This window comes from Gouania willdenowi, chromosome 17 (genome assembly GCF_900634775.1).
Source record: "Gouania willdenowi chromosome 17, fGouWil2.1, whole genome shotgun sequence".
Lineage (NCBI taxonomy): Eukaryota > Metazoa > Chordata > Actinopteri > Blenniiformes > Gobiesocidae > Gouania > Gouania willdenowi.
Window position 1 is genome coordinate 31,553,915 of NC_041060.1, and position 27,703 is coordinate 31,581,617.

General features: G+C 39.6%; 1 protein-coding gene across 4 annotated transcripts in view; it reads right to left on the reverse strand.

The window, feature by feature from the left end:
• LOC114479300 (adenylate cyclase type 1-like) overlaps positions 1–27,703 on the reverse strand; it is a 95,562-nt gene that overhangs the window by 3,628 nt on the left and 64,231 nt on the right. Inside the window, exons 5-16 of one of the 4 annotated variants that reach the window (XM_028472904.1) lie at positions 22,321–22,448; positions 17,980–18,138; positions 16,728–16,869; positions 13,260–13,415; positions 10,455–10,652; positions 7,820–7,917; positions 7,651–7,735; positions 6,502–6,591; positions 6,146–6,408; positions 786–912; positions 251–367; positions 10–156 (exon numbers count right to left, since the gene is read on the reverse strand). In XM_028472904.1, the coding sequence (XP_028328705.1) occupies positions 10–156; positions 251–367; positions 786–912; positions 6,146–6,408; positions 6,502–6,591; positions 7,651–7,735; positions 7,820–7,917; positions 10,455–10,652; positions 13,260–13,415; positions 16,728–16,869; positions 17,980–18,138; positions 22,321–22,448 (1,710 nt within the window). Of the gene's footprint in view, positions 1–9; positions 157–250; positions 386–504; positions 588–785; positions 913–6,145; positions 6,409–6,501; positions 6,592–7,650; positions 7,736–7,819; positions 7,918–10,454; positions 10,653–13,259; positions 13,416–16,727; positions 16,870–17,979; positions 18,139–22,320; positions 22,449–27,703 lie in introns of those variants that run through there. The other 3 variants (XM_028472908.1, XM_028472907.1, XM_028472905.1) reach the window with 3 other exon arrangements.

Consider the following 27,703-nt stretch of genomic DNA (forward strand, 5'->3'; position numbering starts at 1 on the left):
CAATTATACCTCATCAAAATCAGCAATGATTTCATTCAGGAGTCTCAGGCACTCCACACCCATGTTGTTGCCATCCAGCTCAATGTAGAAATCATTAAAGTTTGGAATTGAAGCAAAGAGGACACCCACTTGTGCGTAGGACTGATAGTACAGATCCTAATGAAGAAAAAAGCAAAGATAAAAGAATGCGTTCCCCCGTGTGTGTGTGGTTTTCTTTGTGTGTGTGTGTGTTTCTGTAAGTATAGCTCACCATGTTGCGAGGGTTGGACATGAGAAAATGTTGAGCTACATGTGCAGGTAGAAGATTAAAGAGAATCCTTCTGTTGTCCAGCTTGACCTTCTCCATGCCATCTCTTTCCTCCTCCGCCTGTTAACACACGTACACCTTAAATAACAGACACAGCCATGAATACTGCATGGCTTAGTCTTATTCACCACATGATGTCAGCAAAAATCCATGTTAGCCTCCCACTAAGAGTTACTAGATCCCTTCAAGCTCAGCGTCCTTGGATACATTAGAATAGGGTGGGGTCCAAAGTCGGTCCTGGGGGGCTGTAATCCTGCATGTTTTAAATGTCTCCCTGATCCTAAATCAGGGAGACGATGGTGTCATAATTCAACTCAGCAGAAAACCTGGTAATGAGCCTTCTTTCCTACATTATCACTGTCAAACTGCTAAACTTAAAAAATTCTAAACTTTAACCATTTACAGATTGCAAGATGAATTTCTCTGTTTTGGTTGACATTTATATTCCAGTAGAATACACAGCATCTCTCACACTGACCTGCACAGCCCACAGGAAGTCCAGGCGCAGTTTAAGGTCAAGTTGCCTGGAGTGGAGGGCCAGGGCACTGACGAAGAGCAGCAGAGATAGGATGGGCTCAAACCCCCGGATGTGGAATGACCCCCCACTGTGAAGGAGATCAACACACAGGTCAGCACTTAAGGACCACACAGAAGGTTGACCAGACCTCCCACCATGTCCAAAAAACACAGGAGGCCAAGTTTGATGCACAAAAAGTGTTAAAATAAAGATTTCAAGGTCAGCTTTATTGTAAAACATTCAGAAAAACTTATTTTCAATTGTGGTAGGAACTTACTTTAGGGCAGTCAATATAATTTATGGAAAACTGTATGATTTCTGTCTTGATGCTCCAAACACACTCACTGTAACGCATTCTCGATGTAAATTTGAGAAATGTTATCCTAAGTGCGTCCCTGCTGGGCAGCAGAATGGGCCGTTTTAGCCCACAATTTGTCCTTTCAGGCCTCAGACTTAGAACTAATAAGCATGTGTGCTGCTTCAAAGAGTGGAAAATGAGAGGGTGTGTGGGTTGAGGAAAAGCAACAACTCCTTCACACACATACATCCAGGGCTTTAAATTAACACCCGCCAATTGCGGGTAAAAATTAACTTTGGTGGGTAACATTGTAGCGTTACTAGCCATTTCGGCTGGTGAAGAACAAAACAAATAGCACTGCGTCTGTTTGAATCGGCCGGCTGCAGCAACGATGCAACAAGTCATTGTTGCCAGGTTGGGATTTTTTCCACCAATACATTTGAGGGGTTTTGTGTGTGTTTAGACTTTAAAACGTAATGTATATTTGGCAACACTGCTGGTTGTACTAATCCTACATTTTCCATAAACACTATGTCTTAACGTGTCATACTTATGTGCTTACGTTAGCGTGATTGTTATGATTTGGTATCGGAGCGACGCAAAACAAACAATAGGAGCCAGAATTAAGTTGTATAATGAGTTAGGATAAAAACAAGCAAACGTGGAGATACAGTATTTATCGGGTGTTGACACAGGGGAAAATGAAGATCAAAGAGGATCTGAAAAGAAGAAGAAATTGAGGAGTTTTATTACTAAATGGATGTCGGGTCGTGAGTGGCTGGAATTCAACCATTTATTCACCTTTAAAATGTGCACTATACAGTTTGTGGGGAGTGGGATTTAATTCTTAGTATTGATTACTTCTACTCTTTCTAACTTCAAACAGTGTTCAAGGGATTCAATTTTCATCTGAGTTAAGTTTATTTATTAAGTTATGAGAATATACTTTATAAAAGGTTCACTTCTCTGACACACCCAAAGTTCCATATTGTACCTTTTAGACATTGTTATGACAATGTTTTTAAATTAAATGTTTATATTTTAACCATTTTAATGTATTTCTGCAATCAACTAAAATAAAAACAATGCAAAGAAATCTGGTTGACTGGTAAGAATCTACTAGCCATGCTGGCTGCTGATCTAAAAAGATCATTTAAAGCCCAGCATTGATCCCATTCTCATGCCTACAATGGGTTAAAGACATATCCAACCGACCCATTCCATGATCGGTCAAAAGGAGTCATTTATTTGACCTTTTTCACAAAGGCCGTAAAAGCTCACAACACAACACAGAATGACGAATGCCACAACGTAACACAAAACTAAAGCGCACACAAATACAAACCCCACAACACATTACGAAAGTTCACAACAACAAAAGCAGTCCAGTAAAAATCCACGAAGAAGAGTGAAACCCGAAGCGATATTTTAAGGAGTACTGGCAACAAATGCTTCGATAGGTGCTTTTTTACCGGACTACTTTAGTGTTGTGTTGTGAGCTTTCATGTTGTGTTGTGGGGTTTGTATTTGTGTGCACTTTTGTTTTGTGTTGTGTTGTGGTGTTTGTCATTGTGTGTTGTGTTGTGAGCTTTTACGGCCACCGTACCTTTTAGCCTCAAATACACTAATATCTAATGATATGCCGAGTAATAAAATCTCGTATTATCCCTTTTTATGTGGGCATCGTCATTTTAGAGATTTCAACCATTCAGCGTTCACATATAATTTTGTTACATCAGGACGACTCTTTGTATTCCAGCTACCACAGAGAGTCTATGTGGTGACAAATCCATTTAGTGCTGAGTTGCGTGTCATCCGGTTCCTTGAATGTTATGACGTTATTCCTTAGAAAAGTAGGAACATTACGGGGGACGTATTTTCACGTTGCACTGACCCAGAAAGGAGAAATGGGATTCTAAAAATGTTAGTTGTAGTATTTTAGATGCCATTATGAGTCATTTTACTACAGATCCACGCACACGTTCCAGCTGAACAAGGGAGACACCTCAAAACGGGGAAGTCTACACAAAAATGAGAACCACTGGATGCCTTTAACCTTATCAAACCAGTTATAGTTGTGTGAATAGAGCATTTCCTTGGTTAATCAGTATGTTACAGTTTGTCAGGATTAATTGTAATTGCGTAATTGATACGTAATTGCAATAATCAGGGCCGGTTATAGGCAGGCATATATGAGGGAGCAGTCAGAAATGTGAAGGGACCTTCATATGTACACATCATGCTCCAGCACTTTGTTTAACCTGTGTTCATAGTAACAGTGTTTCTTCAGTTGTTAGCTACTGTATGTGTCCAACCACAACCAAGAGAAGTGGATTGACCTTAGTCAGGCCTCTACCTTCACACCTGTCCAAATAGGGTGTCCCACCTGCTGGTATAGCTCTTAAGGTCACTGAGGCACGCAAACCCCCTGACCACAATAAGGTGGCAATCCCTTAAAGGGGGGAAATATAAAAATCAAATAAAATATCCTTCATTCAGATCTCTGGTGGTGATGAGACCCAGTCTCCCACTCTCCCCTCACGCTGCTCATTCACATCTTCTACATGAGATATGATGAGAGCTTCCACCTGCTCCAGAGTCTCATCCTGAACGCATCCCCAGGTTGCATCTAGCCCAGGATGAGGCTGTCTGGAAGGGGTCTCGCCAGTCTGCTGTGGGCATGGCCAGGAGGGCTTCAAACTCAGCCTCCATGGCCACAGTGTAGTGGTCCTGGAGGATGAGCATGGTGGTGTGTTCCCAGTAATTAATGTTTGTGTTTTATTACAGGAGCTGGCAGGTTTAATGAAGGTGGATAAATGATTAGTCAGCCTCTGAGTAGTGGGAGGGGGCTTACAGACATCCTTTAGATGGTGGGCCAGTTTTATTATTTTATAAATAACACACGCGCTCATCAGACTGGGGTTTATCATCCCTGGTGTTAAGGGGGGGTGCTTGGTGCCTCGTGGAGCAGCGCCATGGATGCAAATGCCCACGTAATGGCGGCACGCGGTGCGCTCATTAGAGCAATATTTGGGGGCTACAAAGTAGTCCCGTGGGTCAAAAAAATTGAGGCTGAAATCCTGGCTCTCTGTAGCCGTGTGTAGCGCGTCGGCCCTCGGTCTGTGTGACGGACGCAAAGGTGCGCCGCTGTTGTAGAAGCGGTCTGAGGAGAGCTGCAGCAGTGTTTGTCACGGTCCGGACGGTAGGAGACCACCGTCCACCTGACCTCATATCCCCGTCTATCCATCACAGGAGTAAAACAGCCAAAAGGCAGAAAAAGCAAGCTCGTAAGCGACGTTTCAGTCCTTAAAAGGACCTTCTTCAGGCAGGCTTTCTTTCTAACACACGTGTAAAATGTGTAATAGATGCGTCTCTCGTGAAATCTTAGCATGGAGTGAGGAATCATAATCTTTGATTTGAGGGGGCAAGACATTTATTTGAGGGGGCGCTGCCCCCTCTTGCCCCTGCATAGAGCCAGCCTCAATTGTAATTGTAATTTTAAAAATCTGTTGCTATTCGAATCGTAGTTAAATTGTAATTGAGTTCAAATAATTGACTTTGTAATTGTAATTGCCATGAAAATTCATTACAATTTGTCAATTATAATTTAACGCAAATATGGGGAGCTATGTTACAGTTCTATGTACAATTCTACTCATATGTAGTTAACAATTAACAATTTCATATCAAGCTTTACCACATTATACCATTTTAAAAACATTAATATCTAGGGCTATACTGACACAAAAAAGGCTCAGATTCCCACACCATCAATATTAAAACCTATAATTTCATTCATTAGGAAGCGTAACAAGGTAACCAATAGATTGGAAAGAAATTAGATGATAGATATTTATTTTACAGCTGATTTAGGACCGTTATCATAAGAGATGCTAACAGAAAGCTAACACAAGAGGAAGGTTAATTAGGTTAGGTTATTTATTTCAGGCTCAGTAAATGTAAATAATTTTAATTGTAATTTAATAATAATAATAATAATAATAATAATAATAATAATAATAATAATAATAATAATAATAATAATAATAATAATAATAAGGCATTTTATTTATGGCCACGTTTCAGAAAACACAAGGACACCTTACAAGCAGAGTTAAAAATACAACAATAAAAACATAGAATTACAAAGCAGCAAATATAAAACATAAAAATTAGAGATTTAAAAAGGAGGTAGTTGACAGTTTTAAAAAAAAAACTCATTTTAAAAGAGAAGTTTTGCAGAGAAATTAATGTAAATTAGAGTAAGTAGGCTTGTTTGAACGGGCGTGAGAGAGTAAATGTTTCTGATGTCAGGTGGGAGGGAGTTTTTTAGTAATTTAGTAATTGAGAACTTCATTGTAATTGACTTTTTGAGGTTAAAAAATAATTGTTATTGAAAAATTACAGGTCACTGTAATCGTAATTAAGTTGTAACTGAACATGGGGAAATTAAGACGGAATTGTAATTGAAAAATGTAATTGACCCCAACCCTGCAGTTTGTCAAACATGTGAACCACCTCAGGGCGACCGTGGCTCAGGTGGTAGAGGGTTGTCTTCTGATCAAGAGGTTGGGGGTTCGATCCCAGTACCTGACTATGTGTCGAAGTGTCCTTGGGCAAGACACTGAACCCTAAGTTGCTCCCAGTGGTCGACTAGCGCCTTGCATGGCAGTCCTGTCCCACTGGTGTGTGAATGTGAGAGTGATTGGGTGAATGAGCTGATATGTAAAGTGCTTTGAGACTGCTTCAGTGGTGATAAAGTCCATTTACCATTTACCACAAGAGTGCGTTTAAAGTGCTTTTTATTACATATGTACGCAGATTCTAAATCACCAGGTTGAGCTGACTTTGTCATTTGGGTTGCAGAGTGTTTACCAAGTGTTCAAACAAACCCAGAAACGTAGCCAAGCATTGCTCTCAGTGATGGCACCATCCAATGGACATTAAGTGAATTAAGGTGCTCCACTGACATGACAGAACTGCAGGAAAACGACTACCATGTGTGTGTATGTGGTGTGCCCACCCTGTGGTCTTGCGAAAGCCGCTGAGCTCCAACACGGTGACATACAACACTCCCAGGAGAAGCATCAGTGCCATCTTTGGCAGCCAGGACACACGCAGGAAGAGTGCCAGGGTGAGTGTGCCCACCACACAGGACAGAAAGGCATAGCGGGCACCGTCACAGGGCAGCTCAGCCATGGTGTGGTTGGCGCCACTGTCCACATCGATTATTACAATGGAGCTGTTGGAGTCGGGACTGCCCCACAACCAGGGCATGCAGCCCACCTGAGGAGGAGAAATACATTGTGCTTTGGTAGTAAATGGTAATCTTAACCTGGATTTTATACCAAGTTAAGGTGATTTGTTTTTTTTACTCACCACACAAGCTTGAGCTACAGTGTAGATTAAAAGCACTATGAAGACACACAGAGCAGTTCGTATCTGAATAGTCAGGCACCCTGGAAAACACTAAGAAACAGATGAAGTTTCATTACCACTTTTTATCTTAGAGAGGGCATAAACCAGGGTTGGGGTCAAATACATTTTTCAGTTACAATTACATTTTCAATTACCCATGTTCAATTACAATTCAACCACGATTACAGTGACCAGCATTTTTTTCCAATTGCAATTGAATTACAATTATTTTTTTGTCCTCAGAAAGTCAATTTCAAACACGTTCTCAATTACTAAAGTTCAATTACAATTAATCACAATTACTGAGCCTGAAATAAATAATATAATAAAAGTTAACCTTCCTCTTGTGTTAGCTTTCTGTTAGCATCTCTTATGATAATGGTCCTAAATCTTCTGTAAAATACAGTAAAAACAAATATCTATCATATAATTTATTTCCTATCTATTGGTTACCTTGTTAGGCTTCATAATCAATTATAATATAGGTTGTAATATTTTTGGTGTGGGAATCTGAGCCTTTTTTGTGTGTTCCCCTCAATTTACATTTTTTTTTTTAAATGGTAAAATTACAAAAGCAACTGTTTTTTACAATTACAATTACAATGATAATTATGCCATGATTGTAATTCATTATCAATCACGCAATTACAATTATATTTGACCCCAACCCTGGCATAAACGAGTCTTCATTTTAAATGGCAGTCTAGACAGTATCGATCAACACTATTTGGAGACATTTGACATGATTAACTGTAATTTCTAAAAAGTTCATAACTTTTAAGCAATTTAATTTGAAAAAAAAAATATTTTCAGTATGTGTACTCGTCATGTTATTAATCAAAAATGAAGTGAGCCAATCATAGGTACGTTAGAATAGGGTGGCCAGAGATATTTTAAATCTGTTTTTAGGAAATACAAGTTTCCATGTTGAATCCAGTAAAGTACAACATTACCAGTTTGTGCCTTTTTTATCCTCATTTACTGAGGTATGTATATTATTATCAGTTGAAAATGTTGCCCTTATTAAATTAAATTTACTTTACATATTAAAAAGTCCTTTGTTTTTTTTCTTTTGTCCAACTTTGTAAAGTAAAAGCTTAACGTATTTACCTGTATTCTTGTGATATGCAGGTACATGATACAAGCTACAAGAAAACATATGCAGAAGACAAGAAGGACTAAAACCACTGTGCCCCTGAGTGGGAAAAACAGGAGAGAGGGAAGTGAGTTAGAAACACAGCATGGACAAGAGTTGAAGAATAGATGAAAATGTACATACTGTGGAATGATGAGCAGATAAACGAGGCCGAACAAGGCAGCGAGGATCAGAGAGAGGACCACGGCGCTGGTGAAGTACTCATCAGGAACTTGGTGGTACTGTGCAATGCCAAGGAACAGAAGCACATTAATTCAGTGACTTCATCCACAACATGTTGTGTATCCAAAATGTTCAAGTTGGAGAATTTGTTTTCCAGGCCACAGCTCCAGTTTGAACAAACAACGCTCTTTTTGGGAAAACTGAATCTTGATGAAAATGCACCATTATTTATTTACAACCAGTTTCTGTCACGACTTGAGTTTTGCGGTGATAGTTTCGTCATTTGCTTTTCTGTCTTTCAGGTCAGATCAGTGTGTGTCCAATAGGGTTAGTTTGGTGTTTCTGTCTGTAGAAGTTGAAGCTTATTCATGGAGATAAAATGTGAACACTGAAATGCTATATGTTTCTTTCTTTCTTTCCTCCAGCAGGCGTATTTTATCTGTGGATCATTGTTTACGTTTCTATACTCCCACTTTTGTCAGTGACTATTTATCTGTGTAGATTTCCCCCCTTCCTCTTGTCTCCTTTCAGGTGTGCCCAGTCTTCCAGATTGCTTACCCTCCCTATTGAAGGAGTACTTTTCACACAGTAGTTGCGGAGTAAATATTGGTCGTTTCTCAATTCTAAATTTGCATACTATTATTAGTATTAGTGAACTCCTGTGTACAGACTCATGGAAGCAAACTTGAAGAACGGACTTGCAAAGTGCGCAAGCGCGGACTGCGCATACTCGTCGTTTTGGGACAAAGCAAAGTTCCTGACATCGTTGTGCGCAACAATGTGAAGAATGTACGCTCCACTGTAAACATTAGGGTATTGTGTATTGCCTGGCATCTGGTGATACGATTCATATCCCGATACATACGTAGGTCACGATACGATACAATATATCCCGATATTAAAGTATAAGGCAATTATTGTGATTTTTTTTTCAATATATGATTTAATAAACAACTAATCTGTAATTGTGTACACCTTCATGAGAACATTATGTATGAAATATATTTTATTGGCATATTTTACACTCAAAACATTGGCTTTAACATGCCATGAGCCAACAACTTAAAATAAAAAAATAACATACAATCTGCCTGTGGCTTTTAAACCAACTTTGACTTCAATGCAACATGACTTTAGTGCAACTTAACTGAGGTAATTATGCCTAGAACAACATATAAATGCAGAAAGTTAGTACTTTCTTTTTAGATTTATTGAAAAAACACAAGCTGGTCAACATGTCCAGGTTTCAGTGAACTTCTTTGTGCAGTTACAATGTCTCCTGCAGTGGAAAAGACTTTCTGGTTAAATAAATATATATATATATATAAAAAATTAAAAAAAATCAATATGGATGCATTTTGAATCAATCCGAGAATCGCGCGACGTAATATCGCGATATATCGCCGAATCGATTTTTTTTCCAACACCCTGAGTAAACATAAAAAAAAAAAATTGTATCATCGCGTAGATGTCATTGTTGTAAATATGAAATATTTTGAAAACCACTAAAACATTTGGTGATTAAAAAAAAAAAAAAAAATGAACAAAAATGTTAATACAATAAACGTACAAGGACTTGGGCCCCGCGTGATGACGTTTCACGAGCGCACAAGTCCGCACAAGGACACAGAGTGATTGTGTCTTTCTCAACCCTTTGGTCACTTCCTTGCCTGGGCTCTCTATCAGTGCCCGATCCTTTCAGATCCTTTCAACGCACGCTCCTGGGACGTGATATTTAAATGTAAACCTACCATACGACGTTTGTTAAATATTTTAATAGTACACATGTAAATATGGGACTGTGGTGTTTTTAATTGTTAATTAAAAAAACGAGACAAAAAGGAAAAAACACTGAAAGACGATATATACAAAAACAGATCAAAACACAATGCACGACATTGACAATCAAAAACCAAACAGAACATAAAATAAAAACCAAAATTAATTGGAATTCACTCAAAACATACATTTCTAAAATATTCGGAAATCATGGCAGCAGGTTTAGAATACACTAACTAATTATTTTTAAATAGTAGGATTTCACCCTTTTAGATAGGACACAAACGGACGGATCCAAAAGGACACTCCCCACCAAAGAACACTCCCCACTATCTATCCCACTACGAATTTTTCATCCTGACAGCAGAGAGATCTGTACCATTTATTAATATATTATTATAATCATAATACAACAGTGCACATCTTGAGATAAAAGTAAAACAAATATTGCTAATATAAGGCTTACGCCAGCAAAGCCTGTCATTTTAATATCAAATCGTTGCCTTTAGCATGTGCAAAAACACTCTGTCAAATTAAATAAGCCCCATAGTTATCATTACGTTAATGTTCATTGTCAAAAACTTTCTGTTTTCTTTTTTTACTCCGATCATTTCACCTTAAAATACAACAACTCTGTGTTGAAAATTATTCAAATATTTTCTGAGACACAGATCTAATGTAGCTGATCAAACATAGACAATCATTAGGTGTATATCATGCTATGGTCTTTAAACTCTGACTGGGCCCCTGAAGTGTGAGAAACCCTCTGCTGGCTCTGTGTGGAACAGTGTGATGTGTGGCGTCTGAAAGCCCTCACCCTCTGCTCACGGTCAGAGCACTTATACATTAGCGTGAGAAAGTTGAGGTCTGCTGTGTCCGACTCGGTCTGCCGCGCCTCAATCAGCCGACCGATGTAGCGGTTGACCCGCGTTCTGGGGCTGCTTTGGATGAGGTTAGTCTGGTTGGCATTGGTTCGATTCCTTAGTTTTTGTGGAGCCGTTCGCATGGCTCTCCTCTGAAAGTAGAAAAACAGTTAAAAAACACAAAACTCCAGAAACAATAGACAGTACTGGGTGCATTACTGGAGTGTTGTCTTATCAGGAAAAAGGGTGAAAAGAAGTCAACAATGAACACAAGAGGCTGATTTTACTTTCAGATTAGGACATTGCATTCACACTAAGCTTCATTACTGAACGCACCCTGCTGTGTCGAACTGTCGCTGGCAGCCAAAGTGAGCGGCTTCACAAAACATTGGGCATTGGAGCAAAGCCAGAGCGGTAACAACACAAAGTCATGGTTGGTGTGGGTGTGAGTGTGTGTATGTAAGTGAGCAAAACACACTGTGGAATGTGTGTCTGAGCAGAGTAAGGGTGAGAGGGATCACTGGACTGATCATAAGACCCTCACATTACTTCAGGCCCTCCTGTGTTTCATCTCTTTACTCTTCTTTAATTACTGCTTTTATTTCACACATCACTGCATCAGCTTATTCTCATTTAACCTCATTTCTAGTCATTTACTTACGCCACTTAGGTGACTTTTCCCTAAATACCTGTATGTTCGGCCAATTCACATGATTATTTCATATTGTCTGCCTTTATTTCTGATTTCTTTTCTTTGCTTTGCCATTTTCTTGACATCCCTCACACAGTTAGCATCACAGTGGTTAGCAGACTAGTTTATGCTCAATATTGTGCTTGGTGTAGCACAGAACACATCAAGCCACCACATTTTTAGGATGAAATCAAATCTCTTCTCATTCCTATGGCTCATTCACTAGATGAGGGGTTACCAACATGGTGCCCGTGGGGATCAAGTAGCCCGCATAGAGCATGTGAGGGGCCCTCAGGCCTGTTCTGGATCTCTAGTCACCAATGAGCTGCATCTCAAATATGATTTACTGCCAGGCTTCAAACCCACACAAACCTTAGTAGAATTACACACTTTATATGTTTTTGTATTAAATGAACATCGTGTTTATTTTCACTAAAACATTATGACATGTGTCACAGATTTGATTCATGGGTTGTGATAAGATGTAAAAAAAAAAAAATGCCAAGTTGGATCATGGAAAAATGTGATATAATGGTTAAATTGTACAAACGAGTTACATGTTTTACGATTATTTTATGTTGTTAGTGACATAGGAACATGAGGATTTTCTGTTGAAACGTAATGAAAATGAATCAATTGCATAAATTAGGAGAAATACTGTGTTGAATTTGGAAACCTGAAGTGAAAACATGAAAATGTAGTATTTAATAAGTGCTTTTTAATCTGGTAGCCCTTCAGACTATTCACTAGTAGTCGCTCACAGTTTCAGAAAGCTTGGTGACCTCTGGTCTAGATTGATTTGTTATTTTACCTCATTTATTTTGTATATTAATCAACTAAAAAAAAGCACATTGTCTAACACACTTTGCATTTACTTGTTGAAGACATCGTCACTACATATGATGATGAGAGAAACATTTCTGCATTTATACAATCCCACACCATCACCCAGCCTCATTGATTAGGCATTCGGCTTTCGACTTTGAACAGTTTTATTCTTTCTATAATTTAATACATTGGTCTAGTCCATACCTGTCAAGTTTTGGATTTGAAAATAAGGGAAATTTTCTGGCGCCCACTCCCAGCCGTCCACCCGCCCAATCAAGCTCCAGTATCCCTTATATTTTAAGACGTGTACAAGAAATCTAAAATATCCACTTATCAACCACTTACTAAACACAATTATGTGATTAGAGTCTGGTAGGTCGACCTTTATTAACATTAAAATGCTGTGAACATTCCTACTAGGGCTGGGCAATATGGACTAAAACTCATATCTTAATATATTTTCTCAAAATGGTGATATACAATATAAATCTATATCATTTATTAAATAAAGTCTGACCAGAAAGACAATTCTGGGTTCAATTTGCTGATGCTAAATGCTACACAGGCTCATTTATTAACAAACAGCTGATCAATATGTGACACTCATTAATCCATCTGAGCTTTACATGTTGTTCTGAGAAGTAAAAGCAGCGACTCCTAAAACTAGTATTTTGACACATAATAAGCTATAATATATATATATATATATATATATATATTGATATACAAAATATTATAGTTTTCTTTATCACCAAAATAAAAAACTCGCTACATTTTGAATCTCGATATATCGCCTAGCCCTAATTCCTAAATTATAAAACAGCCTAAATAAAAACATAAATGTGTCTATGAAGCACATGTGTTGGCTCTGAAACAGACACACCTCCCTCATAGAGCGTGTTCTTAATCCTGTCAACTGTTAAAGATGGGATTTGTCCATGTCTGTTCAAAGATTCTCAAACTGACCGATAGTCTTTAGTGGTTAAATTAATTTTTACGACCTACTTCTTTATGGTCAATATGTGGCTGCAGCCTTTTACTCTATGCGTACACAAAAAAAACTGTTTTTGCACTCAGTGCTGCATGTGTGGACGAGGCAAATTGTTATGAAGACAAAAAGAGTGATGACAAAAGGAATCAGGCTACGTTCGGTAGCATCATGTTAATATAATTCATTAGATGTAAATGAGATACTGAAAATCACAGCACACACAAACACAGAGACACTGGGAGGTTGTACCTTGTCACCATCCTCGCAGTTCATGACATTGGAGAAGGGGATCTCAGCCTTAAACATCTTCCTGCAGTGCATAAGCTGCACTAGAAGGTAGCAAACAGTTTTGAACTTCATCTTTTTGGCAGGCTTTATATCCGAAAGAATCAATCCTGGGAAAATCTGTCACCACACAAGAAAGGGGAACAAGAATTGTGTGATTATACCTCATACAGAATAATAGACAGTAATGTCGGCTTCTATTCAGACTGCACAAGCTCTGGACAACTTGGACACAAGCCAACAGTGTTTGTAAACTTCAGGAATTTTAGGAAAACTAACAAACACTGAGTGTAAATCAACGAATATTATTTGGTTTCTAAGCAGGAAAAGCAAGCAGTCCGTTAAAACACAGCAGTCAGGCCAGAGCCATGGCTTTGATGAAGATCAAACCTCAGAACTATGAAGAGGATTAACACACTGTCTCATTCATCAAAGAAAAAGACACCCAGCTGGGCTGTTCTAGGTTCACACCTTGAAGCATGTAATCTACGTGCAAGCCCTATCCTGCATGATGTGAAACCTGCTGCAAGAAATAAAAAGAAAAAAAAAGAGGGAGAGGAAAGGAGAGGAAAGGAGAGGAAAGGAGAAGAGGAGAGGAGAGGGTGGTTGAAGTCTCGACGTATTCAAAAACATGACCCCATTACAGAAACATACTCTGTCAATATCAGCAATAACAAATACTGCTCTCTCTCTCTCTCTCTCTCTCTCTCTCTCTCTCTCTCTCTCTGCACCGTTACCCCTCCCACAGCCAGTGTTGGGGTCAATTACATTCTTCAGTTACAATTACATTTCCAATTATCCATGTGCAATTACAATTAAAATACGATTACAGTGACCAGCATTTTTCATAATTACAATTAAATTACAATTATTTTTTGTCCCGAGAAAGTCAATTACAATTACATTCCCAATTACTACAGTTAAATTACAATTAATCACAAATACCGAGGCTGAAATAAATATTCTAATAAAAGTTAACCTTCCTCTTGTGTTCGCTTTCTGTTAGCATTTCTGATGATAACGGGCCGTAAATCATCTGTAAAATACACTAACAATATTTATCTTTACCATCTAATGTATGTCCTATCTATTGGTTACCTTGTTAGGTTTCCTAATCAATGAAAACATATCTGAACCTTTCTTGTGTCAGTATACCCCTCGATTTCAATGTTTTTAAATGGTAAAATGTGATAAAGCTTGATATAAAACACATTGTAATAATTGTTAACTACACGTGTAGAACTGTGCATAAACTGTAACATGAATCCCCAGTTTTGCGTCAAATTATAATTGAGAATTGTCATAATTTTTCATGGCAATTACAATTACAAAGTTAATTATCTAAACTCAATTAATTTAATCAATTTATTTAAGATTACGACATCAACACATTTTTACAATTACAACTATAATTACGCCAAAATAGTATTTAATTACAAATACACGATTAGAACTATAATTGACCCCAACACTGCTCACAGTCCATGTGCAGTTGAAAACCCCTTCACCACAGGTATCGTGTTCACACTGCCATGGCACGGACTTGGTTTCTTCATGTTCCCCAGATGGCTAGCTTGGTGGACCCAAAGATGATACTAATGAGAGTATGAAACAACTTTTATGTGAATTATTTTAGACCAAAAATAAACGGGTTAAACAAAAGGCTCTCCAAGACGAGATGAGTGGAACCATTGGTTAACAAAACAAACCATGAAGCTTAGCAAGGAAACTTAACCAAAAGACTGAAAACATCACTCCTCTAGCTTAGGATCAAGATGTTTTGAACTAAAAAGCTGATCCACCTCTCCTGCCATCTACTGTGCCACTGGCAAAGCAGAGCACGTTTCTGCAAACTTTGTTAGTTGCTGTGGCAAAGCCGTGCACACTTCCTGCACCAGTCTGACCCTGAGCCTGATGGAGCTGAGTTTACTCCCTAAAGGTTTCCAGTCATCTTCATGAGGTGGCCCAGCTTGGTGCAGCCAGCTTCCAGAATACTGGATCTTAGACTTGCTGAGTGTAGTGTGTGAGTATTTTTGAAGTTGTTAAAAAAAGCATCAGCTCCTCTTTGTAGCCACATTCCAGTGGACCTTAATAATACATCAAGCCTCCAACACAGAGCTATAAAATGGTGTTGCACTCTTTTTCAATGAGTGAAATGAGTGAAATCTGCTTGTTCTGGCCCAACTGAGCTATTCTCATCAGCAGAAGACAAGCAGGATCATATCAGCTTGAACCACAGTCAAAGACCAGTCTGTATTCCAATACCACTTAAAGTGATGCACTTTTTGGATCAGATGTCAGACACAGGTAGATGGAGGATGGCTGAGAGAACCCACTGCTTGCCTGACCAAAACAAATTGTATCTGCTACATGGACTGTATGACGTTTCCGTCTGGACCACAATCGTAGCTGATAACAGTAAACGGAGAGAGAGCCAAACCGCTAAAACTCATCTATTTATTCAGTTTTCCTATGCTGCATGTAACCACTGAATCTGATTCAAGCTCCTCTCCTCCACTGGATACCGGGCTGCTGAGCTCGCGGTCGCAACCTCCTGCAGCCTCACCTCTACCTTCAAAATCTGTTAAAGGGGAATTTGCTGCAGCCTCCTCCAGCTAGAGACACCTGCACAAAGTTGCCATTGACAAAAACTCCCCACTCCACACACTGCTTCTTAGAAAAACAACTTGGCCTCCGGCTTTGGTGGCCCCAGCTGGGTACTTCTACAGAAAAGTGCCCAGATTAAAGCCTGACAGTAGGGACAAGAAAGCCATTCAGAGCTCTGCGCCACTCATTCATGCCACTCACACACCTCCAATCCATACTTCACTCACACTCACACTCACCACAACCGGAAGAGGAGAGTAAAGAAAAGGGAGAGGAGAGAAAAGGGAGAGGAGAGGGACATCAGCATCAGGCACAAGACTGAAATTCCCTCTCCAGCTGCTTGAGGCCCATCTGTTAAAGCTGTGCCTATTTGTGTGTGCCATACCCCGTTGTACTCATACACACACATATCTCTGTTAGTTTGGTGGACTGTGCAGATTTGAGATGATATATGCCACCGGCTGTTTTTTCCTTTTATTTCATAGCTCCAGTCCATTTCAATCAGGCTTGGAGTGAGACAAACACTGTTGAGAGCGTCATCATTCAACGTTAGACACTTCTTTAATCTTAGAAATAGTTTTCTTGCAATGCTGGTATTATCTAGAGAGGGATTAATCAACTTCCTCTGTGTTAAGTACACATCTCAACCAGGGGTTAGTTAAGGCCAAGGTTTTACAGACCACAATAAGGTTATCTGAAAAAGAGAAACTTTCTCTATCATCAATCAATCAATCTTTTATTTGTATAGCACCAAATGATAACCAATGGTATCTCAAGACACTTTACAGTAGAGTATCATGGGAAGAATTCTACAGGATGAAATACCTTCCGTCGATGAGAGGGCACTATAAAGAAGGTTTCAATCTCATGCTTTTGGAGGAAGGCATGTCTTTCGTGACCGTTTCCAGGCTCCACCTCATAGTCTCCGTTCAAGCACTCCAACGTAGATCTGGTGATGTGGACTTTACTGTGGCACAAGCATTGAAAAACACAACCCATACTACACAGTAAAGAAAGTAGCTTGGGCACAAACAACTCACATAAGGACTCAATGTTAAAAAAATCCCTCACATTGTCAAACTATAAAATAGTTCAGTCTTTTTTCATGTAACAATTAAAACTACACACAAATATGTTTTTTCTTCTGACAATAAATGTAAAAGTGTAAGTTTAAGAAGGTGCTGAAGAACGCAAAGCTTATCATGCTCGGCCCACTTACATCTTCATATCGGTTGCTACATCTATTGTATTTTGCCTCTTTGAGCGGGAACATCTGTTGGATGTTATTTAGTAACAAGCTTTTACTAGCTTCTGCACAATTTGGAATTCAAATACGTCCTTGATTTTTAAAATACCTGAATTTAAAAACAAAGGATTGGTATGACCAGGGTACCCAGTATGATGAACCATCTTTTTCTCTAAGGTATATATCTTTTGTAAAGTGCTTTTATATGTATTTCCCCATACCTCAACATATTGGGACAAATATGGATGAGAAAGTACATAGTTTTAATTTATTTCTGATCAAAACCATGTTTGGTTTTCACTAAGTATTCCAATACTCATGGATAGTTAGGTGCACAAATATTTTATGTTTCCAGCACAACTTCCAATTAAAACACCACGAAACTTTAAATTTGATTATTTTCAGTTCTTGTTTAATGTAACGTTTTCCAAATGTCTTGAACTTAGTTTTGTTCAGGTTTATTGATTTATTGTTTGCATTCTAACCAATAATTTAATTTTAATATTTCACATTCTGCTAAGTTAGAGGTTATTTGAACCCCTTATTTAAAAAATATAAATATTTGTCTATTATTAAATCTAGTTTTAAAAGGGTTAGGTATTAGAAGCGAGGTAATTATTTCTAATCAGGATTTTCAACCATATCAGGTAATAACCTTGCTTGTACATTAAATAGATACACTTGAGTTGTATTTAACTTTTAAATAAAAAATGTGCCTTTGTCGAATAGATGGCTATGACCATTGAGTTAGAATTAAAATAATTTGCCATAATGTATTATGCTTTTAATTTATAATCACATGAAGAATGTGTGGATGTTGGTTTTTCTGACCCAGGCAGTCCTCCAGCCTCCATCACATTAGCGAGGGTCACATCGTTTGACCAAACGTCGTACTGCCACTTCCTGAGACCTAGCACTCCACACAGCACACGTCCGGTGTGCAAACCCACACGCATGTTTAGGTTGACTTCTGTGGCCTCTGCCACTGACCTGCAGAGACAGCAACCATCCATCAATCCTTCCATCCATTAAGAAGCCAGAGTAGGCATAAGAACCACATGCAATGAAACAGACTTGTTTATGTTTGTCTAGTTGCTTTTGGAAGAGCTGCCTATAACAGAACGTCATTTCTAACAGGAACATATAATGACACACATTTACTTCTTTAGTCAAATTATAAAAACTCCTCCAAACTTAAAATACATGTTTCTGACCCGAAGAAATAACACCAGAATAAACCGATGAACCCTTAGGACTATATGCAAACTTCACACTTTTCAATCTTTCTGAGCTTGCATGTTCACCTTGAGGCCCCTAAGTTCCTTTTCAGTCAATTCACTCGGTATAACACAAGCCCCACCTGCACATATATATATGTGCACCCGTCATAGTCATCCTTCAGTTTGTACGCTCATCACCTCTCGAAGAACACCTCTACCTAGTCAGAGTAACTACACTGTTAGTTAGCGTGGTCTTGTTGAGGCTACTACCAGGCCGAAATTGGCTTAACTGTCCCAATTGGGGTTAGCCGCTGGCTACCCACGGAGCGCTAATTTCAACTATTCACCTTGGTTCTGTGTTTCATTATGAGCGCAGAGCCTAAGCAAGTGAGGGGAAAGTCTTCTGTTCATCTCTGTCCTCAGGAGTGCGGCTTCCCTCTTCTTGATTAGGATTTTCATGAAGCATGTCCCTTATGCCAGGAGATTGGCCACACTAGGAGAGCGTTGACACATCCCTGTGAGTCTCCAGCACCGGATAAAACAGCCCTAGCATGGCACAAACCCTTCCTCTCCATATGGAGGGACCTGGCTCTGTCGGAGTCTGGTGGTGAGGAGCTCTTGGTTAAAGCCCCCATGGGAAACTGAGCAGACCACATGGAGTGTGCTGATGGGCTAGCTGGGATGGAGCCAGCCAGCCACTACCTGGGCAAGCCTCTTACAATGAGGATGATGGCGTGCTGGACATCGGCCTTGACGTACATGGCTTATCAGAGGATGAACAGGAGCTGCAGTCGTTGGGTCAGTAACCCACTGCTGCTGTGCCGGTTGACCAGGTGGACACATCCTTCCTCTCACTCTACGTTCATGCAGCTGAGAACCTAGAAGTAAGCTCTCTCCTCCACCAACTCAGAAGTCGTCTCGGTTCTCTATGTTTTTTCTTCTTCCTGAACCGACAAAAGCTAGGAACAACCTACCAATGTTCCTGGATTTTGTCAAAGAGCTCACCACGACGTGGAACAAACCGCTGTCTACCCACACCACGGGGCACAGCTACTCACAGGTTTTAGATTTGGATGGAGTGAAAAAAGCTTATCAGCATATCTAGCCCGAGCCCAGAACCATAGTGGCTCCCTTCTAAGCACTGCAGCTGAAGAAGATTTAACGGCTACCAAAGCCCGAGCCCTGAGCTCCGTCACCATGCTTCAGATTTTCCAAGCTATGTGTCTGGCAGAACTGGGCCTCCAGACGGGCTCAGCACCCAGAAGGAGAAAGCTACGTCTTCCTAGCTTGGGGATCAGCTCAAGAGGGGTCCCAGCAGCGGGCAGACATTGCTTTCACTCAGTTGTTCTTCAGTTCAAGGGTCCAGCCCAGAGAGGCGGTGCGCTCCTTTAACACAGTCTCACAAGCACGACTTCTCCTCACACACAATTACCCCAAAGATGGTGCCTGTTAAGTGTGGGAATGTTGTAAATGTGTATGCCAGAGGGCGACAGCCTCTTCCCCACAGTGATGCAGGTCAGCCTGCTAACGGTTCGACTTACGGAGTGGCGCGCATGCACAGTTTCACCCTGGGTAGAGGAAAACATTGCCATAGGTTACCGCTTGCAGTTCACCTCAATTTCGCTCTGTGATAAACACTGTTGTAAAAGGCAAAGCAGCAGCAGTTCTGAGGGAAGAAATAAATAATTTTCTGAGTAAGAAAGCAACACCTAGTGCTGCCTTTCGGCCATGTTGCTTGCACCCTGGACATTCACCAAATGTGCCGAGGTGGCTTTGGCTCCAGGAAGCAAGCAGCGGCTCAGCTATCACTGACCCTGTCACACATCCATCCACTGGAATTTTCAGTAAATCTCCAGAAGAGCTCACTGACCATGAGTCAGCAGTTTTCTTTCCTTGGTTTTGAAATACGCTCCATTTTATGCCGAGCACATCTCTCAGAGCACTGAGTGTCAGTTGGGATGCAGGCTGCGTTTCCAGACAGTTTTACAGCTGACAGGCATGACGGCTTCTATGATCACTGTAGTGCCGCTCAGGTTGTTGAAGATGCGAGTGCAGAAGTGGATCTGGCCCCCTGTTCTTTTCTATAACAGACTGCAGCGACCCCCTGGGGATGGATGCATTAAGCCACACATAGCCCAACACACTGCTGTATGTGTTTCTATCTGTGGAAATTATTTTGTCTGTTCTGGAGATGACGCGCCAGCAACGGCTCTCCCTGAACCTGGTGGCTCCTCACTGGCCAGCAAAGTTGTGGTACCGCAAGTACCAGCAAGACCTTTGCAGCTCCCTCTTTGTAGGGACCTCCTCTCCCAGGCAGGAGGACAGGTGATTCATCCATGCCTGGAGCTATAGCATCTGTATGAAAGGTCCAATCTGACAGCTCAGGAGGGGGCCACAATCAAGAGTGCAAGGGCATCATATACTAGGGGTGTTTGTGGCTATATCCACATGCCATGTTGGCTTTTGTGAGGTGCCGCCAGGTGCTCACCCTCTCATTATTATATTATTATCCTTAAAGTTGATATCCAAAGTTTCTGAGAAACGTCTCGATGTCCCGCCCTAAATCGCTCCACTTCCTCCCACTGCCTCTGCCAATCTACCAGAAGCCACGCCTCTACTTTTCTGCACGCGCATCGCAGAACATAACAACGTTGCATCGGGTCACATTGATATAGGTCTATGGGTCATTGTTATTCTTTTGGTGATGGACATTTCTGAGGTAAGAGCCAAAATCATATTTACGTGTTTGCTGTTGTGACACGTGGCCTTGTTTCCGTGCACAGTTCCGCATTCATTTTGATTGACAGTCTCCGCTACAGGAAGTCAAAGCCTATTGGCTGGGCAATCACTGCTCTTTTTACATTTTTATAGGGGTTTATAGGACGAAGGTGGGACTTATTTACATTAATGTATATGAATGACCACCGGCAGTAGACCATAGTAAAAGACTAGTAGGTATTTTTTCGCATTTCATTAGAATGATACATAAACATAGATTTCTCAGAAACTCCAGATATCAGCTTTAAGGGAGTCTGCAGAGTGAGGCCTGTGTTTAAATCCAGCATTCCCTTATGGGATTGAGTATTGGTGCTTGTGGCTGTTCGTGGACCCCCATTCGCGCCTATTGAGTTTGCAGATATGACATTTCTTTCATATAAAACTGCACTGCTTCGTACTTTGTCTTCTGCAAAGCATGTGGATGATCTTCTTGCTTTTTTCCGTGCATCCTCCTTGTACCCAGTTCACTGCAGATGGGTTTAAGGTACATTACGCCCGAATGCAGCGTACAAGCCTAAGTCTATCCTCACAGCCTATTTCTCTATGATTTTTTAGCTTTTGAGCTATTGCCTCCTCCATTTGCATCTGAGGAGCAGTGTGAAGAGCAGCTACTGAACTGAAGGATGACTGTGATGGGTGCACTTATATATATGCAGGCGGGGCTTAAAAGATGTCATCACATCATCTTCCGTAAAAGGCGTCATTAGAGGTGTCTTCAGTCGGGGGCGTGATATTCCCTACTATATGTGTTGTATTGAGTGAATCAACTGAAAGGGAACAGAAGTTACATTCATAACTTTTTGTTCTGCATGGTAGTTTTCTCTTAAGAACATACAGTACATGTAAGGTACTCCAGAGCATTACATTGGTAATAAATCCATTTTTGATTGACAGGCCACTTGTATAGTAACTGTAAATCAGCTGGAATAGTCTCCAAGATTATTACACCCAGATCAGGATACACAGGCATAGAAGATGTTTGGATGCTCTTCTTTGCTCTAACATTCTATACCAGTAAAACTTCTTTTATTTATTTAGCAGTGTGCAGAAAGTCTCATCCTAATTAACTGACTTTTGACTGAGAAACCACTACTAATTTAAACTCATTGTAATCATAAAGCATATTTTAAATGTTTTGCCTTTTAAATAGTATAGATGCATATCATAGACTTACGTTATCGTATCAATCATGTCTAAACCCATCTCTACGCAGCAGTGGGCGTGGTCAGTCTTGGGTTGGGTCAGTCCGGACACACAGTAGTAGCAATCACCCAGGATCTTAATCCTACGACAGTGGTTCTCCTAAATGATCATGAGCACAAATGAACCATTCATTAATTTCCTCAAAAATGGTCAAACAATGCAACATCAACCAGTGTTTTAACAGAATAAATCACAATGAACACTAAGATGGATTAGAAGATTTACACTAAAAAAAACATCACTGTAACCCTGCTAAGTTCAAACGATGGCAACTTATTTCATCATCTAGTGTTTGAGGGGAAAATGTGAGGTTAAAGTTAAAGTCTTATTTTATTTTAGAGAGAAAGAGTTACCATTGATTGACGTAAGTGAACACCTACATTTTAGTGCAGAGAAATGTGGTAGGATTATCTGGTTGATGTAACAGAATGTAATACAGAATAATGTAAGCAAAGCGAGAGGTTGTTTCAGGTTACTCTCACACCGGTAAAGTCAGTAGGCAAGGCAAGGCAGATGCATTTCATATACAAGGCAACTCAATGTGCTTTACATGATCAAAAAGTGTAACAGACAACATCTTACAATCAATAGGAACATTCAAGTAGGCAACAAAACATTTAAAACCATCAGTAAAAACATTTAAAATCATCAACAAACATCAACAATAACATTATCAAAAATATTCTTCACTCATATGCAGTAGAGAAAAAAAGTGCCTTTAACTTTGATTTAAAAATGTTCACATTAGATGCTGACTTCAGCTCTGCTGCAGTTTGTTCCACTTCTTAGCAGCATAACAACTAAAAGCACCATCACCATGTTTACTGTGAGCTCTGGGCTCCACTATCTGACCCGTGTTCATAGATCTGTGAGCTCTGGGCTCCACTATCTGACCTGTGTCCATAGATCTGAGAGACCTGCTGGGTTCATACCTGACTAACATCTCACTGATATATTCTGGACCAAACCCATTCACAGATTTATACACCAGCAGCAGAACTTTAAAGTCTGTTCTGAGGCTGACTGGGAGCCAGTAAAGACTTTAAACTTAGACTAATGTGTTCTGACCTCTTTGTTCTGGTTAAGACCTGAGCTGCAGCGTTCTGAACCAGTTGTAGCTCTTTAGGGGGATTCCTGTCAGAAGACCATTACAATAGTCCAGTTTGCATGAAGATAAAAGCATGGACCAGTTCTTTCTGAGTCATTAAACCTTTTACAGTAGAAGAAGGAAGACAAATATCTTTACTTGGAAGCAAACCAAAGTCCCAGAGTCATCGTGCAGTTACAAAAGCTGTGATGTTATGGCCACAATGAGCACTGACAGGTTCATATTTGCAGGTCTATCAAATTTCCTGCAGTCTAGTGTATGTTGACATCCTTGAGATCAGTGGTGGTCTGGATCTTTTGAAAGTCTTGGCCGTGTTTTGGTCTCGGGGGCGTTTTACTCCGTCTTGTCTCGGTCTCAGATTGACTGTACCACCACAGATGTTTTTGTCTGTGTTTTACAGATAAGAACCAGTGGCGGTTCTGACACAAATTACTCCCTGGGTGGGCAACCTCAATAACACCCCCCCACTCCCACCAAGAACTGGGTCAAAATGAAATGCAATTATTCATTATGGTTTTCTTTCTTCTTCACAATAAGTAACAATAACAAGTAGTGTAACGTAAGGCTTGTCAACTGTGCATAGCTTAATAGACTGTTATAGAATAAATTATACACATTTGAGGTTTAACATTTCCAATTATCAGTGTAGGGTAAGTGTTATGGCAATTTTTATATTCATCATCATATCGTCAAATGTATGTTCATGTGTACAATTTGTCATGTTTTAATACATGATGACTCCATTACTCTTTGAACAGCTGAATCATGTTAGATTAAACAGTACAGATCGTATTGTACTCATACAACACACAGTCTCTGCTGAGGGCCAAAACTCAAACTCACATGCAGATATACACGAACACACACACTATCAAGGACAGATAAGAGTGGCGCCCAATCTTCCTCATAATATACAAGTCTTCATCATCCTCCAACATTTCCACTGTGGGAGCATCTGACTCCCTCCTTTTCTTTCTTTCAGGGTTGGGACCTTTTCTTTATCTGTATAAAAGCTTAAGCTTGAAACTGTTAGACAGAGCGGCTCTCGATCATCGGACGTCCGCCCGGGCGGTCACTAATCTTGTCCATCTTTGTACTTTTTTACTTAGTTTTATAATAAACCTTTTTTATAAAATCATCAATGCTTCGCCTGGACTCCATCACTCAACCAGAGCAATAAATCATGTCTCCAAATGAGGTCAACTGCAAATTTTGCCGTAACAGTAAGTTACTCTTAACTTGTAATATATTTATATTACTAGTTACTGGGATATAAAATGTAATATATTTGTATTACAATATTACTGTTTTTTAAAATGTAACTGAGTTACACTACTTTACGTTACTTTTGGTCCAGAACACTAATTATATCACACTGATAGTGTTTGAATAACGTCGCTCTAAGTTTTGTTTCAAATACTTCTGCTGTTTCAGGAGCAGAAAGTTCTTTTTTGTTCCCCATAAGTTATATTTAACTATAATAATCATCTTTTTTTCCTCAAATAATTGCAAACAGTGAGAAAACAAAGCAAATATGCACTTAAATTAAATATGCATGTAACTTGAGTTACTTTATTTGTAACTAGTAATAAATTACCACTTTCAACTACTTCAAAAATGAATGTATTACTGTAATATATTACAGAAATAACTAGTGACTCCCAACACTGCCAACTATTAACATTCAAGAAAACTATAAACAAAACAAGAAAAACATAGTATTTTATAAAGTAGTGCAATTTTAAGCTTGAAAACTCTGTATAGTAAAATAAATTATTATGGGAATAAAAACTATTCTTATAAGGGTTAGATTAAACAAAAAAAAAATAGAAATCAAACGAAGAAAAACTAAAAGGTGTTTTGTACACAACTACACATTAACCCTAAAAACACACCCTAAATTGCATTTCACTTTTTTAGTGCTTTGTTGAAACTAAAAACGTACCCGTGTTGCCTTGGTGGGCAAAGTCATGAATCATGTCCTCATATGATGGATGTTCAATGGTGTGGTTTATGCTTATCACTGCCAAACTACTTACCGTTTATTATTATTAGGCCTAAAATGAGAAAATATGAAACAGACGCTGCACAGACTGAAAAAAAAAAGCCTTAAAAGATAGACATTTTCTAGTTTCAGGAATGTCCCTCATTCCCCTTCTCATCGATATTGACTCCGTTTAAATGTTTTCTGTCAACATTTTACACATTGTTGTTTGCTAAAGCAACATTTACAGCAGATTTTAAGTGAATATCTGCAGCAGATACCACAGCACACTTTCACAGGTGTGAAAAAACACATTCCACCATGATTAATCAAGACGGAATAACACAGGTGTTAATTATACTGTAGAAGTCTAATAATAAAAGATTTTTCAAAGAGTGAAGCATAAGAAATAGAGAATTGAGAGGAAAGCACATGTGTAAAGATTCACTATTGGAGCCGACTTCTTCACTCGGAGCAGAGAATCACTGAGAACCGTTTAACTCTCACGCATTGTGAACTGCGTGTGCGTCGTACAGCAAATAATAGGGATGCACCGAAATGAAAATTTGTTGCCGAAGCCGAATAAAATATAAACATTTGGCCGAATACCAAATAACACCGAATATCGAATGCGGTTAAGTTTTTCACTATTTTTTTTATTAGTGTATAAATAGCCTAGAATACATTTTTAGACATGTTTTTTAAAGAAAGTAAATTATTGGATATTATGACGTTTTTTAAATATTCCAGTAGCCTTTGCTTTTTAAAAATAAAAGCACAACAAAGTTTTTCATTTATATTAGCCCTTCAAATAAAGCAAAACATGCATTCCAAAAAAACTAAAGTGCATTAAATGGGAGGTATGAAAAAAATCATGTTATAATGGTTTTGCTACAGTGATATACATCCCTTTAGCCTCATTCAGAGGGACAAAGTTAAAAAAGTTCTGATTTCTCCCTCTATTGTCAGCTTTAAACGGGCACGTTGGATTTTACCCACGTTGGCAAGTGACGTCACCTAACACGCCTCCTAGAATGTGAGCTCCTCCCTCTCCAACTATTTAACAGCTTAAAAAAACACTGCTGTTAAATATAGAATATATATTATACTTTATTGCCATACATGTAAATGCAAACTGCACTACTGGATCCCCAAACTGCACTACTTTTTCTGCCGCTGATCGTGTTGGGAGTCACTGCTTGGAGCCACGGACCCATTGTTTACACACATCAGCTGTTAGCACTCCGTGCTAATGCTACACCAGTCTATGCAGCAAGACTCGACATCGCTTGTGAACTGAGGAGGAAACGATGGGGATGTTTTTGTGGCTCACAGCGCTAACAACGGACTCGGTTGTGGAATTTAACGGCTTCCAACTTTTAAGCGGTGACGGACGACGGAGAGCGGAAAGGAGAGAGTCTGGCTGTGTTTGTGTGCGGAAAGGAGGAGCTGCCTGTCCTGCTACTCTGGTTCTGCAGCAACACGCACACACTTTTCTGACTCAAAATCACTGCACGTTGTTTGATTGCATTATTGCGTCACACGCTACTATTAGGCCTTGCTTTTAATTCACCCAACCGAAGGCCGAATGTGCCTTTTTTTTTGCAATATTCGCCCGAATATTTGGTGCATAGCGAATCACCTTATATCTGCTCTTTTCTGAAGGGGCTCTGGCTGCCTGCGCTCGAGGCTGCAAACAAAGCATGTTCCAGCCTGTCCATGTGCGCTGATGTCTCCAGGTGTTTGGACACCTTTGGGTGACGTGGCAGTGAATGTCGAGGTGTGGTTGTGTTTCAAACACACAAACACACCTCAACATCCTCATAATTTATAAGGATGGGCGCTCAGTCAGTCCAGCCTGCAGCAGTGCTATATAAATGTAATTATCTATTTATTTATTTTTTCCGAGAGATTTCCGTATCAAAAACCGCCACTGATAAGAACAACCCCACTACAGCAACTTCCTGCCAGTATCAGTGAGTGACTGACACGCTTCCTGCACACAGAGGAGGAAGACAGAAGTGTGTTAAGTAGACATTCTGAAAGCATGAAAAATTATAAGTTTCTTTTCGCAGAATAACTTTATTTATAGAACTAAGTTAAAACATGTGACAGTTTGCAAATTTTGAAACAGACAGCTCAATGAATCAGTTGGAAGAACATTAAACTTTTACCAGAACCTCGAGAGAAAGCACAAGGACAGGTAAGCTAACAGTTACCATACAAAGTAACGACTTCCTAAAGTATGGTCACTGTTTCCAT